The sequence below is a fragment of the Bactrocera dorsalis genome, chromosome 3, assembly GCF_023373825.1.
Source record: "Bactrocera dorsalis isolate Fly_Bdor chromosome 3, ASM2337382v1, whole genome shotgun sequence".
NCBI lineage: Eukaryota > Metazoa > Arthropoda > Insecta > Diptera > Tephritidae > Bactrocera > Bactrocera dorsalis.
Window position 1 is genome coordinate 93,257,017 of NC_064305.1, and position 15,231 is coordinate 93,272,247.

At 37.4% G+C, this 15,231-nt stretch overlaps 1 protein-coding gene across 1 annotated transcript in view; it reads right to left on the reverse strand.

Annotated features, from left to right (window-relative positions):
* Positions 1-3,766: 3,766 nt before the first annotated feature.
* Positions 3,767-15,231, reverse strand: part of LOC125777705 (putative 1-phosphatidylinositol 3-phosphate 5-kinase) — a 25,090-nt gene continuing 13,625 nt past the window's right edge. Inside the window, exons 2-3 of the mRNA XM_049452969.1 lie at positions 4,134-4,295; positions 3,767-4,073 (exon numbers count right to left, since the gene is read on the reverse strand). Coding sequence (XP_049308926.1) covers positions 3,886-4,073; positions 4,134-4,295 — 350 coding nt within the window. The 3' untranslated portion in view covers positions 3,767-3,885. The remainder of the gene's footprint in view (positions 4,074-4,133; positions 4,296-15,231) is intronic.

Below are 15,231 nucleotides of genomic sequence, written 5' to 3' on the forward strand. Positions count from 1 at the left end.
CTGCTTACGTCTGGCGCCGTATAGCCGTATGTTCTGGTAATTTCCAGACGCGATATTCTAGAAGGACACGTCGGCATCAGCGAGAAGTGCGTGGCTATATAAGCCGTGGCAGCGCCAACGTAACCAGCAGTGCTAAGAGTAAACTGCTATAGTGTAGACGAGTTGTGAAATAAAGAGTTGTTGAATTAAATTAAACAGTGTTGATTTTATTTGTCAATCCAGAGATACGAACCTAATAAAGTAAACTAGCAAGAGTAAATTCGTAACAGTATTAATATTTGTTTATATACGAGCATACGTCTGTTCAAATCAATTTCGACTTTTTGAGTATATTAATCTGTATATATTATACGTATACTTACTAGATATACTATATGTATAGGTATACAAATGGATATTTTCAAGCTACTCAATGTTTTAGTTTTTCGTTTATATCCATACCTACCTATGAACAATAGAAGAACAAGCAAATAGACGAAGCTTATTTTGCAAAGCAATGTTTAACTGTATTTCCGTAATGTATTTATGTAGTTAAAGGAGTTAAGGGTTTAGTACGTAGGCCTATCGCTGCGATGGTTCGGCATATCAGGAGATATTTCGTCTTGCCCTCGTTCACTACCAGACCTTTTTGGCTCGCTTCCTTATCCAGTCTGCAGAAACAAAACTGACTGTACTTGTATCTTCTCTATTCAGCTCTGTAGCTCGAATTATTTTCTCCAGAAGTAGATTGAAGAAGTAGCACGATAGGGAGTCGCCTGACCTGAAGCCTCGTATGAAATCGAACGGCTCGAAAAGATTCTTTTCAATACTGACGTAGCTTTTAGTATTGCTCAACGGAAGTTTACACAACCGTAATACTTGTAGTTTTGCTGGGATACAAAATTTTGATTTCCGAGATTTGGCGCACGGTGAATATCTGCTCAGTTGTTTATTGTCCAGGCCTAAAGCCACACGGATACGGTCCAGTCAGTTTGTTGACGGTGGCCTTTAACCTTTCACATAGTACGCTCGGCAGAACCTTATATGCGATGTTGAGGAGGCTTATCCCACGGTAGTTGGCGCAGATTGAGGGGTCACCCTTTTTGTGGATTGGTCAGATGTCACCTAAATTCCAATCGCCGGGCATTTTGATTTCCGAGATTTGGCGCACGGTGAATATCTGCTCAGTTGTTTATTGTCCAGGCCTAAAGCCACACGGATACGGTCCAGTCAGTTTGTTGACGGTGGCCTTTAACCTTTCACATAGTACGCTCGGCAGAACCTTATATGCGATGTTGAGGAGGCTTATCCCACGGTAGTTGGCGCAGATTGAGGGGTCTCCCTTTTTGTAGATTGGGCAGATCTCACCTAAATTTCAATCGTCTGGCATGCTTTCGTCCGCCTGTATTTTACAAAGAAGCTGATGCTAACTATATCTACTTAAACAAAATATCATTTAAGCGCACGTTACAGAAATTATTGACGGAACACGAAATGCACAGAAAGTTCTGTTATAAAGCATCGTTGTATAGTGACAAAAGATTCAAACCTATTTTGATAAAAAGTTTTTTTTTTAAGCTTTGAAAGCCAATGCTCGCGTCGCCCAGACCTGCTCTATACCCTTAAGGGGTTGTACACACTTGCGCGGGTTGGAAAAATCGAAATTTGTTTGATTATTTCTTCCAAACTTCATAGAGATCTGAGCACTAGAACTAGAAATTGCAGCTGTCAACAGCGCGCTTCTCCTATGTCCTCCCGAGTACGTGCCGTCTGCTTTAAACGCAATTGTCTCAAAATGATGCTTATAAAAAATACCGTTGCGGTGAGCAAGGTTTCCCAAGAAAACTATTTGAAAACTACAATATCTCATACTTGTACAAAGGACTTTTTATTTGAAACAAGATTTTTTTTTTTCATCACCACTTGCGTAAAATATGTTTATTTCGCCAAATCCCTCGTTCAAGTACTGCATTATAATATAAACTAAAGAAAACTGTTATTGATTGCAAATAAACCATTACCTACTAATCATGCTCACCGCAAAACGTGTAAGAAAAAAAGGGCATCGGCACAACAGCTGTAGTGCCAACAAATGGGCACATTTCACTAAAAAATTAAATAGTAAATTTAAGAACTTTAAACATATATAAACGTATCAACAGTGTTCAATTATTAAAATAATTCCGCCTTTGCAAAAAAAATCTTAAAATAAAAACGATTTTTTTTTTTTCAGAAAATAAGTGTATATAACCCCTTAAACGTTAAGGGGCTATACCAGCGATTTTCGTGAATTCTTTTAGAAGAAAATACTCAATAGAATGTTTTGAAGTTCTTTTAACATAATAAGGTATATTTTTAGCTATATTTTAAAGTTGCGTATTCAAAAAAATGTTTCACAACTGATGACATGATTCCATCCGAATGAATAGTTGAAACATAAAAATGCAAAAAGGTTATTAAAGTTGAAGGTATATCCTATACAATGACCTACGGGTTTGAAAAAATATCAAAATTTAATAAACGGTGTTGTTTAGAAAAAAATTTAGTTTTTTAGGTAAAAAATGGTCGTTATTTAATGCCAAATTGACAATTTTCAATCAAAAATCAATCAATCAAAAAGATCGTCATTGTGTAGTAAATATTCAAGAATACTCAGCTTCAATTTAAAGTCGATATACATACATGCGAGCTGTCGCTCTTTAAAACGCTGCTATTCAAAAACTGTGCTTTGCCTATTTCACAGCATATTTTTTTTAAATATAAACTATCAAAGCAGCCGAAAAAAATCTTTTTTTGAAATAGTCACACTGGTAGAGACCCTTAAGTTGTTACGCGTAGTTAGAATTTTCAAAAAATTATTTTTTTTTTGCATTTTCGTTAAGTGTAATAAATATTCTCTGAAAATTTCATGTTGATCCGATAATTAGTTTTTGAGTTATTCGACAAATAACAGAGAGAGCTCGGGCTCTTCAAGTATATATATTCTCTATATATTCGCTCTTTAAAACGCTGCTATTCAAAAACTGTGCTTTGCCTATTTCACAGCATATTTTTTTTAAATATAAACTATCAAAGCAGCCGAAAAAAATCTTTTTTTGAAATAGTCACACTGGTAGAGACCCTTAAGTTGTTACGCGTAGTTAGAATTTTCAAAAAATTATTTTTTTTTTGCATTTTCGTTAAGTGTAATAAATATTCTCTGAAAATTTCTCGTTGATCCGATAATTAGTTTTTGAGTTATTCGACAAATAACAGAGAGAGCTCGGGCTCTTCAAGTATATATATTGCTAAAATTTAAAAATTATAAAGATATAAAAAGATATTTTAAAGTTGCACTTTGAGCAACTCTTTGGTTAAGTGTGATATAGCTATGCTCAAATGTATTACTATAATTTCCCGATTTTGTAAAGAGGACACTGGATTACACACAAAGGAATATGTGAGATTCCGAGTTCTCTATCTACGAACCGATAGGCAGAAATAATTCCCCTTTCCAAATGGCACAGCTGCTTTCAACACAGTTCGGATTATTTATCTAAACATATTTGAATACCACTGTTTAAAATCCAAAGTTTGATGGTATGCGTAATAAAATTCTCAAGACAGCGGGTCTACGTTACCGGAATTGTTACCGATTTTATCCGACCAAGGGTTGTTATTCCGGCGATCTAAGTCTGTTTGGATCGGCCAGTTGTAGATTTTAGATCTTGGGCGTATTATATTCCCTTCAAAATTTTAACATCGCTTTTCTTTGATTTTAAATAGGTAATAATTAAGAAGCAACGTGTACGGTATATTGATTGTATAAAGATATACAGTACATATTACAATACAGATATAACTTTGAATTTATTTCAATATAAATATTTAGTTATACAACATGAATCACTTAAAAATCTCCAGTAATTAAGTTTTTGACAAACCTTCCCAACGATCCGGAACCGTATAGAAATAACGATCCATTGCATCAATAAATCGTTGCTTATAACGCTCTGGTGATATAACTGTTGGTAATTTGCCCATGCCACCTAATATGCCAGTTTGTTTTACAAATGACTCAACCTTTTTATCGAAAGTAAATGTTCGTATGTAATCTGTAATATATTATAAGTAAGATATATTGTAACGGTGTTTTGTTTTGTTATTCTACTTACCGATTATTCCCAGTACTAGTATACTGCTATCATGATTTAAGCCTACAAGAAGCGAGTAATCCATTATTTGATTTTTCTCTAAAAATGTAGAGTCTCGATTGATAGCATCTTTGAGAACTGCTTTGCTATGTGACAAAATGTATAGTGGTTTAGACCAAGACACTGTAAAACATTAAGTTAGTTGAATTGATATTGACGTCACAAATTAGAGTTGTATTATAAGTTTCATTGTATATTTTATTTATACATATTATACATATAAGCATTTATATCCGTTTGTAAAATTAATTTAGTCATGATTTACAGGCAATAAAGTAACTTACAGAAAATTGAGAAACCCTATAGAAAGTTGGGCACTAAGTAAGATGCAATACCATCTGGAATAGGTGAATTCAGATAATAATATAATATTGATAAAAACCTGCTTAAAAAATCTCAAACTATGTGGCGCGGTACTAAACGTCAAATTAGTGCATATAAACATAAAAAAAAGTGTCTCAAAAGGTAAAAAAAAAAAACAAAATTGACACTTTTCATACAATATTGCCTCACAGAGGCTTAAATTTTCAAATAAATAAAATCTCAAAAGCAAGTTTAGTGATCACCATACTCCCAATGCAATACTGTGACGCACCTAGACTAAAGCAAAGGTAGCTCTTATCGCACCTACTTACATTAGCGCTTCTCATAAGGGTAGTTGGTGATAATCACATACCACTTAAAAAATTATAATTCTAATGAAGCCGTTCGCAATTACCGGCCACTCTCTCGCAAGATCCCTCCTTTGTCACAGTCCTAACTCCAGAGCTAAGGAGTACCCATTCTGGCCATATCTGAGCCAGGCGTGGAGTTACTATCCTTTATTAGCCGAGAATAAATTAAATGCAAACAATTGCCGTTCATACAGAAAAGGCACCAACCGGTACACCATACCGATGAAATAAGAAATTTTAAATAACCGCCAATTAAATGAATAAAAGCAAACAACGCATACATTTGTTTGCTATAATAATGGGTTGTCAAAAAAGCAAAATCAAAGAAACAACCGCTTTATATAATAACTACGAAAAGCAGTTGCAAACTCGTAAATGCGCATCATATAGTTTCATATCGTATGAACGTAAAAGCAAATACATACATATGTTTAAAACCAAAGCCATTTTCAGTATTTATTCTGAGCCCTCGGGTACTCTACTAGCAGTACACCGATATACATTCCAACGCATATACGTACACAACACTAGGCAAAATATTCGCCTAGAGGGCCCAGGATGTTTAAATGAGTTAAGCATCCGCCTACTTTACCCGAAAAAATTGGCGCAGCCTAATACGACGACGCAATTCACCACAGCTGATGACACTACAACAGAACACCAACACATCTCACTACAGCTGTACATCAACCCACTCATCAAAAGGGATAGAAAAAAAGGGAAAGCGGACACAATTCGATCTAAACATTCGTCGTACTCGTACACACTTTCGCTGACACACTGCGCCCCGTCGTCTTCACCCGTCCGCTTCGCTACCGCATCCATACAAAATTCGGATCTCCGTCTGATCGCCGTTGATCTGGTCATCAATTTTATATTCATATGATTTTATACATATATACGAGTGTTCTTATGATTTCCTTTGACTATTCCTGGTGAACCACGAATAAATATTGTAAACTTGATTATCATGTGCATTTCTATGTTAATCAAAGGTACTTAGTGCGACAGTGGTTTGTATTCCCCGATAAATTGGGTCAACAAATAACTATGGTCCTTCGAGCCGATCTGAACCAGCGACCTAATATCTCAAGTAAACGATGTATTTTATCTATAAATATCCATACGTAAAAACGTAAAATATTTACTTATTTATCAACATTTATTTTGTCGCCTTCAAACTAATCCCCACCAGATGTAATACACTTATGCCAATGATCAAGTCCTCGAAACACTTTTCATAAGCACTTTTCTGATGGCCTTCAGTTCATTCAGCAAATTTTATTTTATCTTTTCGACTGAAAATATAACTCCTTATTGACCGTTCAAAGAGACCTGCTTACGGTACTCTTTTCGAAAAAAATCATATTTATCGGGACGAGTCGAGCAAGAACGCGTTTCATACCCAAAATCATCGAACGGACTCGCGAGATCCCACGTCTCTAACACTTGCCTTCGATTTTCAAGCACGATTTCCTCACTTATTAAATATTTTCAACAGTTGAAGAGGTCGTTCAGAACGAGGAATGCCTTCAACGGTCTCTCGGCTGCCTTTGAAGGTTTTGTATCACTCGTAGAGATGTGTTTTTGATAAAACTGAAGCATCGTAAGATTTCGGCAACATTCGCATCGATTTCGCAGAAAAAATTTGGTTAAAAATAAAAAATTTGAGACAAATTCTTATTTGGTAGTGTCTTAACAAAATTTACCACAGAGTATTAACAAAATCAAAATAAAGATCCTTTATACCCCTTTATGGTAAAAAAATACACATGTGAAGGGTATTATAGCTGCGGTGCAGCCAAAGGTAACGTTCTTTCTTGTTTTCTATGTATCAGTACAAAATAACTTATTCAGAATACTTTGAATAGTTAATTTACCCATGGAACACTCTATTAATATTGGTTGGAGTCTTTTGAAATGAGAGGGACCCTCCCGACTGACTTCAACCAAATTTAGTACGTGACATTCCTTTGACATTTTTATGTTACATTATGAAAATGTGCGGAATCGGGCTACAATCACGCCTTATTTCTATGTAATACAATTATTAATTCTATCTGATTCTTTCACTTTCCACAGTAAAAATCAAGAAGCAATCTATATAATGGAGAAAAAACTTTGTACAAATAGGAATAAACGAATAACTGTGTAAATGTTCACGTCTTTTCGTGGTTCGGGCGTTCTACGAGCACATAACGAAGTAGCTTCATTCTTATATATAAGAAGAAAGAAGAAGATAAAGGTAAGATCAATTTATTTAGTTTAATTTTTTTTTATAAATCTGCATTCTATATATCCAAATAAAGATCATAGAACATGCAACCTATGATATGGGGCAGATTCGACAAGGAACTAAAATAAAGTCTGACAAATTTCAAGTGTGAAAATCATTTCACGACGAATGAAGTCTTTCACGTTAAACTTTACTTTGGTTTTTAGCACAAAGGAATCTGTAAAAGTTAGCTAATCTCTTTTAATTTTTAAAGCTTAAAATCTTTGACCAAAAAGTAGTAAGATTTTGTTCATAATTTTAAAAATCTTAATTTCTTCTTCAAAATATATGTATGTCGCTACCTAAAAAAAAAGGGTACCAACGTTTTTTCGAATCCTCGAAACAGTTGTTAAAGTCAATTTCCGGAATAGATTTCAATGTGCGTAGCGATTCACTTTTAATATCTTAAATTGATTCAAAACGGTTTCCCCAAAGCGGTCGCGTGAGTTGTTGAACAGTCGCACGGAGCTAAATCAGGTGAATTAGGTGGTGGCAGTACGATATTGTTTGAAAATTTGCAGAAGAATCAACCTTAATTTTTGATCTTACTTTGACGTGGTTTTTTCGGCTTCGTCTGTTTCCGGGTCGTTAGTATAGGTCCAGGACTCATCGTCTGTAATGATATGGTTCATGACATCCTGGTAGTGGGAAAGCATTGTTTCACAGACGTTAACGTTAAAAACAGCGTCTTTTGAAAGAAGTTTTGTGATTTTGGAACCAATCGTGCTTTAACTTTTCCTAGGCCCAAATGATCTTTCAAAATCGTTTTCACTGATCCTTCCGATATTCCAACGATGCCAGTAAGTTCTATGACTGCTAATCGACAATTCTTAAGCGAAAATCATTTATTTTATTGACGTCTTGATCATCAGTTGATGTTGATGGCCGTCCTGGAAGTGGTTCGTCGTCAACGCGTTCTCAACCCTCTTGGAATAATTTGCACCAATCAAAAACAATTGCTACCGACAAACAATTATGCCCGAAGACCTTTTCCAATATTTTGATTGTTTCGGCACCAGAAATTTTATTCCGCAAACAAAATTTAATGGAACTTCTTTGTTAAATAATTTCACTCATCGTAAAATTCTCCGAAAGACCTTTATGTACTTCAGTCAGACAAGCGTATACTAAACAACAATGATAGTTTTGATGTGACATTTGGCACAGATGAAAATACATTGCCGTGCAGTTGTATGTTTCTAACCACCAAAAAAATTTGATGACCTAATCTAATGTTCAGATATACTCGTACTTGTACGCAGAGATTCTGCAACAAACCTTTTAGGTGTGTTAAATATGCAAAAAATCACGTAACATTTGATTGCACTAAATGCAAAATAAACACGGTACACACCAGTCTAGTAATCAATGCGGAATTATATGGTCAACTCCATCCAGTCAAACGGGCCTTACATTTCGTCAAGAAACCCTTCTCAATCATGTCCTCGTCAGTTGTTAATGAGGAATCAATATTGAAAAAAGTGGAAATGCTTATTCAGCAAATTGTAATGCTCAATTTACACAAATGATTACTCAACTCATGGCATCAATTAATTAATGTAAGTAAGAGTTAAAATTACCATATGGAAAGCCAACGGCTTATGCAAAAGCAGGGCTGAAGTCGAACACTATGTCAAAACTAAAAACATCGATGCTCTACTTGTAGCAACTTCACTCATCAGCCATTTCAATAATCGGTCATATTTTAAAATTGCAGTGTATGACCTTATAAAATGAAATCACCCTAGTGGCAATGCAAGAGACAGAGCTGAAGTTTTTATTAAATATGGTATCTCTTACACGGAATTTGAATCTTTATAACATCTTTGGATTCATGGCTCATTGCCCAGCCCTCTTGAAAATTTAACGATGGATGCCTTATACACTCTCTCGCGACACAATCTATCGCAGGACATGTATGAGCAAATTATGAACCAATTTGGTAATAAATTCATTGCTGGTAGTGACCTGTAATGCCAAAAATACTTGGTGGGATTCATCGCTCACAAATACCAAATATAGAGATGGGTTTGATGTATCATTCAGCTGATGAACGAACTTACTGGTCATCTGACTTAATGAAAATTCTAGACGTTCTTGATTTTGCTATTTCGAAAGGAAATTACGCAGCAAGTCCCTAGAGGCGTTTCTGATTGCTGCCAAACCAGGAGAACCGGTAAATAACCTTTGAAATGCGACTAGCCGATATCTAGATGCAAACCAATTTTAAACAGCTGGAGCCATTGATGCAGGATAATTCAGAGAAAGCCGATGTTTTTGCCACACACCTCCAGAACGCGTTTACTCCTAACGAGTTTAGAGATGGATCTAGCAATGCGGCAGTCAGAACTTTTTTGGATGTTGCTTGTCAAATGGAATTTCCAATTGTAGGAGGGGATCAAAACATTGGCAAACAAAAAGCCACCAGGTTATGACAGAATTAATGCGTTTGCATTTAAAGCGATACAGGAAAACGAAATCAGCATGATTGTGAAGCTTTTAAGGGATGCTCAAACTTTGTAATTCCCATCGCAATGGAAATGTGCTGAGGTTATCTTAATTCTTAAACCCGAAAAACCTGAACATACTCGTATGGTTAATTCTTATCGACTAATTAGTCCACTGGTAATTCTCGAAAGTATTTTAAAGAATATTTTTACGCAGGCTTTTGCCTTATGCATTGTACAATCGGACGTTCTACGTTAGATGTCATAATACTGAGTCGGATTTGAGACCTGTTCGCGCTGGCGTGTCCCTGGACAGTGTAGCAGACCTTCCAGTGATCAACTCTGACTCTACAATGAAGGCAAGCTATGCTGATGATACTGCACTGCTAGCATCAAGTGGCAACCCTAATACTGCTTCCAGAAAACTTCAGATGCAATTGAATGCTCTAGAACCAAGGCTCATCAAATGGAACATAGGCATCTACACCGAAAAGTCCGTACAAGTAGTATATACCCTCAAGCACAAAAATTGCCCACAAGTGGCTTTCTATAGACAATTGTTATCAACAAACACATGCGCAAAATACTGGCTCCTTAGGCTAAGATCCCAACTTAGTCTGAAGATTAAGTGGTTAATTTATAAGGTAATACTTAGACCGATCTGGACATATGTCATTCAAATCTGGGGAAGTGCAGCGAATTTAAATTTAAAATGAATTCAAGCTTTTCAAAATAAAATTCTGCGTACTTTCTTTCAATGTGAGAAGCTATGTCCTCCTTCTTCTTCTTAATTGGCGTAGACACCGATTATGCGATTATAGCCGAGTTAATAACCGCGCGCCAGTCGTTTCTTCTTTTCGCAACGTGGCGCCAATTGGATATTCCAAGCGAGGCCAGGTCCTTCTCCACTTGGTCCTTCCAACGGAGTGGAGGTCTTCCTCTTCCTCTGCTTCCCGCGGCGGGTACTGCGTCGAATACTTTCAGAGCTGGAGTGTTTTCGTCCATCCGGACAACATGACCTAGCCAGCGTAGCCGCTGTCTTTTAATTCGCTGAACTATGTCAATGTCGTCGTATATCTCGTACAGCTCATCGTTCCATCGTATGCGATATTCGCCGTGGCCAACGCGCAAAGGACCATAAATCTTTCGCAGAACTTTTCTCTCGAAAACTCGCAACGTCGACTCATCTGTTGTTGACATCGTCCAGGCCTCTGCACCATATAGCAGGACGGGAATTATGAGTGACTTATAGAGTTTGGTTTTTGTTTGTCGGGAGAGGACTTTGCTTCTCAATTGCCTACTTAGTCCGAAGTAGCACCTGTTGGCAAGAGTTATCCTGCGTTGGATTTCTAGGCTGACATTGTTGGTGGTGTTTACGCTGGTTCCAAGATAAACGAAATTATCTACAACTTCAAAGTTATGACTGTCAACAGTGACGTGAGTGCCAAGTCGCGAGTGCGACGACTGTTTGTTTGATGACAGGAGATATTTCGTCTTGTCCTCGTTCACTGCCAGACCCATTTCTTTTGCTTCCTTGTCCAGTCTGGAGAAAGCAGAACTAACGGCGCGGGTGTTAAGGCCGATGATATCAATATCATCGGCATACGCCAGCAGTTGTACACTCTTATAGAAGATGGTACCTTCTCTGTTGAGTTCTGCAGCTCGAACTATTTTCTCCAGAAGCAGGTTGAAAAAGTCGCACGATAGGGAATCGCCTTGTCTGAAACCTCGTTTGGTATCGAACGGCTCGGAGAGGTCCTTCCCGATCCTGACGGAGCTTTTCGTGTTGCTCAACGTCAGTTTACACAGCCGTATTAGTTTTGCGGGGATACCAAATTCAGACATCGCGGCATAAAGGCAGCTCCTTTTCGTGCTGTCGAAAGCAGCTTTGAAATCGACGAATAGGTGGTGAGTGTCGATTCTCCTTTCACGGGTCTTTTCCAAGATTTGGCGCATGGTGAATATCTGGTCGGTTGTTGATTTACCAGGTCTGAAGCCACACTGATAAGGTCCAATCAGTTTGTTGACGGTGGGCTTTAATCTCTCACACAGTACGCTCGACAGAACCTTATATGCGATGTTGAGGAGGCTTATCCCACGGTAGTTGGCGCAGATTGTGGGGTCTCCTTTTTTATGGATTGGCCAGAACATACTTAGATTCCAATCGTTGGGCATGCTTTCGTCCGACCATATTTTACAAAGAAGTTGATGCATGCTCCTTATCAGTTCTTCGCCGCCGTGTTTGAATAGCTCGGCCGGCAATCCATCGGCCCCTGCCGCTTTGTTGTTTTTCAGACGGGCAATTGCTATTCGAACTTCTTCATGATCGGGCAATGGAACGTCTGCTCCATCGTCATCGATTGGGGTATCGGGTTCGCCTTCTCCTGCTGTTGTGCGTTCACTGCCATTCAGCAGGCTGGAGAAGTGTTCCCTCCATAATTTAAGTATGCTCTGGGCATCGGTGGCTAGATCACCTTGGGGGGTTCTACAGGAGTATGCTCCGGTCTTGAAACCTTCTGTAAGCCGCCGCATTTTTTCGTAGAATTTTCGAGCATTACCCCTGTCGGCCAGCTTGTCAAGCTGCTCGTACTCACGCATTTCGGCATCTTTCTTCTTCTGTCTGAAAATGCGTCTCGCTTCCCTCTTCAACTCTCGGTATCTATCCCATCCCGCACGTGTTGTGGTCGATCGTAACGTTGCGAGGTAGGCAGCCTGTTTTCTCTCCGCTGCGACACGGCACTCTTCGTCGTACCAGCTGTTCTTTTGCACTTTCCGAAAACCAATGGTTTCGGTTGCAGCTGTACGTAAGGAGTTTGAAATGCCGTCCCACAGTTCCCTTATACCGAGTTGTTAGCTATGTCCTCCACCGGGATATAAAGTTGTAAAGGAAACAATCGAAGAATTTAGCAGACGTAACCTCTTTCATGTGGAGAAAAAATACCAAGGGAGGTCGATTCAAATAATGTATAAAATTTTATTTTATTTTATTTTATTTGTTTTTCTTTTTTTATTTATTTAATGTCATACTACTATAATTCTCATTGTATTGTATTTTCATAAAATTTAGTTATTGTTTTTTATAATTAAACAGATTCTAAATATAGTGAAATTTACAAAAAAAAAATAATCGAAAAAATAAGAGATGAATGCTTGCATAATAGCTCATAAATATTTCTGAAGCATCACACATAACAATGCAATATTTAAACGGCAAGGGCCAAGTTTATTTCTTCTTTTTTTTTGCAGTTACATTACGTCGAATGTTTAACAAAATATTATCATATAATTAGACGTAAGTCGTGAGACGCGCCCTCTTCTGCTCTACGCCTGCATTGTTATAAACTAAAAGAAGTAAGGAAGGACTAAGTTCTGTTGCAACCGAACAATTTATACTCTTGCAACTTGCAAGAATCAAATTCAAGGAAATACTTTAAGATGTAAAACCAATTATATACAGCGTGTAAAATAATAACTGTCGCACTAAAAGAACTATGCATATTTCTTTACAATGACATCACCACAAAATTTTTTTATCCCGTTACATCACCTACTTATTGAACATCATTAGCTATTATTTATTTCACATTTCATTTGATAGTAAAATTTTGAGCGGTATGGATGTGAAACGTGAACTAGTTTTAGAACTACATTTGCAAGGCAAGAAAACTTCTGAAATTGTAAAGTCCCTGAAAAGACATAATGTGAACAGAAGATTTGTTCAGCGGACCGTAGCAAGATTTGTCGAAACCGGAACTGTGCAAATAAAGAAAAAACTGGCCGAAAGCGATCAGTCAGAACAAAGAAAACGATCAAAGCTGTGCGTGAGCAGATTCGAAGAAATTGCTCCGTTTCGGTACGGAAACTCGGCAAAAGTTTAAAATGAGTCACCAGTCTGCTCATTTGGTAATTAAAGAAGACCTTAAGCTTAAAGCTTATAAGAAAAAAGAATTCATGGGCTTACGGATATGCAGAAGAAAAAACGAAGGGAGAGATGCAAAATGCTACGAAGGAGGCACGCAGAGTCAGAAATTATCTTTTCTGACGAAAAGCTGTTTTTATTACAGCAACCCCATAACCCTCCAAACGATCGAGTGTATGCAGCTAAGATGTCCGATATTCCTAGAGCTAAACAAAGTGTAGAGCGTTTCCAAAATGTTTTTTCGGTGATGGTATGGGGCGCGATTTGCAAAAGTGGCAAACTTCCACTGCTTTTTATTGATAAAGGCGTCAAAATAAATGCAGAATATTACTTAAATAACGTCCTAATAGAGCATTTGAAGCCTCACGCAATGGAGATGTTTGGGAATAGGCCACTCTGTTTTCAGCAGGATTCTGCTCCTGCACACAAAGCGAAAACTGTGCAAAGCTGATGTCGTGCAAATTTTCCCAGTTTCATATCAGCAGAAGAATGGCCTCCGTCTTCTCCGGACTTAAACCCACTGGATTATTGCATATGGGGCTATATGCTTAGCAAAGACGTTGGAAAATCCTGATATTAGTTATAAAGTGCGTAGGCTAAGTTTTCACTCCAATTTATCTATTTTAGGCACGAAGATACACTGTTATGAATAAAACAGGCTCTCTTATTTTCATTGGGATAGTTCACATATTGACCGAATATACAGATGCGGTACAAAGTCACCCGGATGTTCGAAAAGCTAAGGGAAGTATTAGTCGAATTACCCATTTTTGACATACAGACATACCACTATAGCAGGATTATCCATTAATTTCATTTATATATATACAGACCGACATTTTTGATCAAAAGTCAACTATAGGTACTGCGTGTGACATAAGAATGTCAAGAGAATATCACGAACTAAATTTCGTCGAAATCGGTCAATCAATCGGTCCCGAGATACGGGATTTCACCAAAAAGTGGGCGGTGCCACGCCCAACGTCCAATTTTCACACCGGCTCTCATAAAACGCTTTTACACCATTTCAATGGTAAAATTTAATGTCTCTGGCGAATTTAGTTATTGATTTACCGCGCTTTTAGAAGCTTTTAACTGTACCGTAATATGGGAAGTGAATTTGCTGCTGTAGCTGAAGTGGTTAAGGAGATATATATGTAAATTAAACTTGGTAGAGGGCGGGATCATGCCCACTTTTTCAAAAAAATTTTCCCACAGGTGCCACTTGCTACTATGATCCTCTGTACCAGATTACAACTTTATATATTAATTTAGTGCTTAGTTATGGCACTTTATATGTTTTCGATTAATAGCGATTCGAAATTCGAATTTTTTCTGTACTAAAGAACCTACATACCAAGTTTCATGGAGATATCTTAGTTTTTATTCAAGTTACAGCTTGCACGGACGGACGAACGGACAGTCAACCGAATTTCAGCTTTTCTCTTCATGCTGATCATTTACATATATATATAACGGGTGATTTTTTTGAGGTTAGGATTTTCATGCATTAGTATTTGACAGATCACGTGGGATTTCAGACATGGTGTCAAAGAGAAAGATGCTCAGTATGCTTTGACATTTCATCATGAATAGACTTACTAACGAGCAACGCTTGCAAATCATTGAATTTTATTACCAAAATCAGTGTTCGGTTCGAAATGTGTTTTATCGACAAATTTTGTTCAGCGATGAGGCTCATTTCTGGTTGAATGGCTACGTAAATAAGCAAAATTGCCGCATT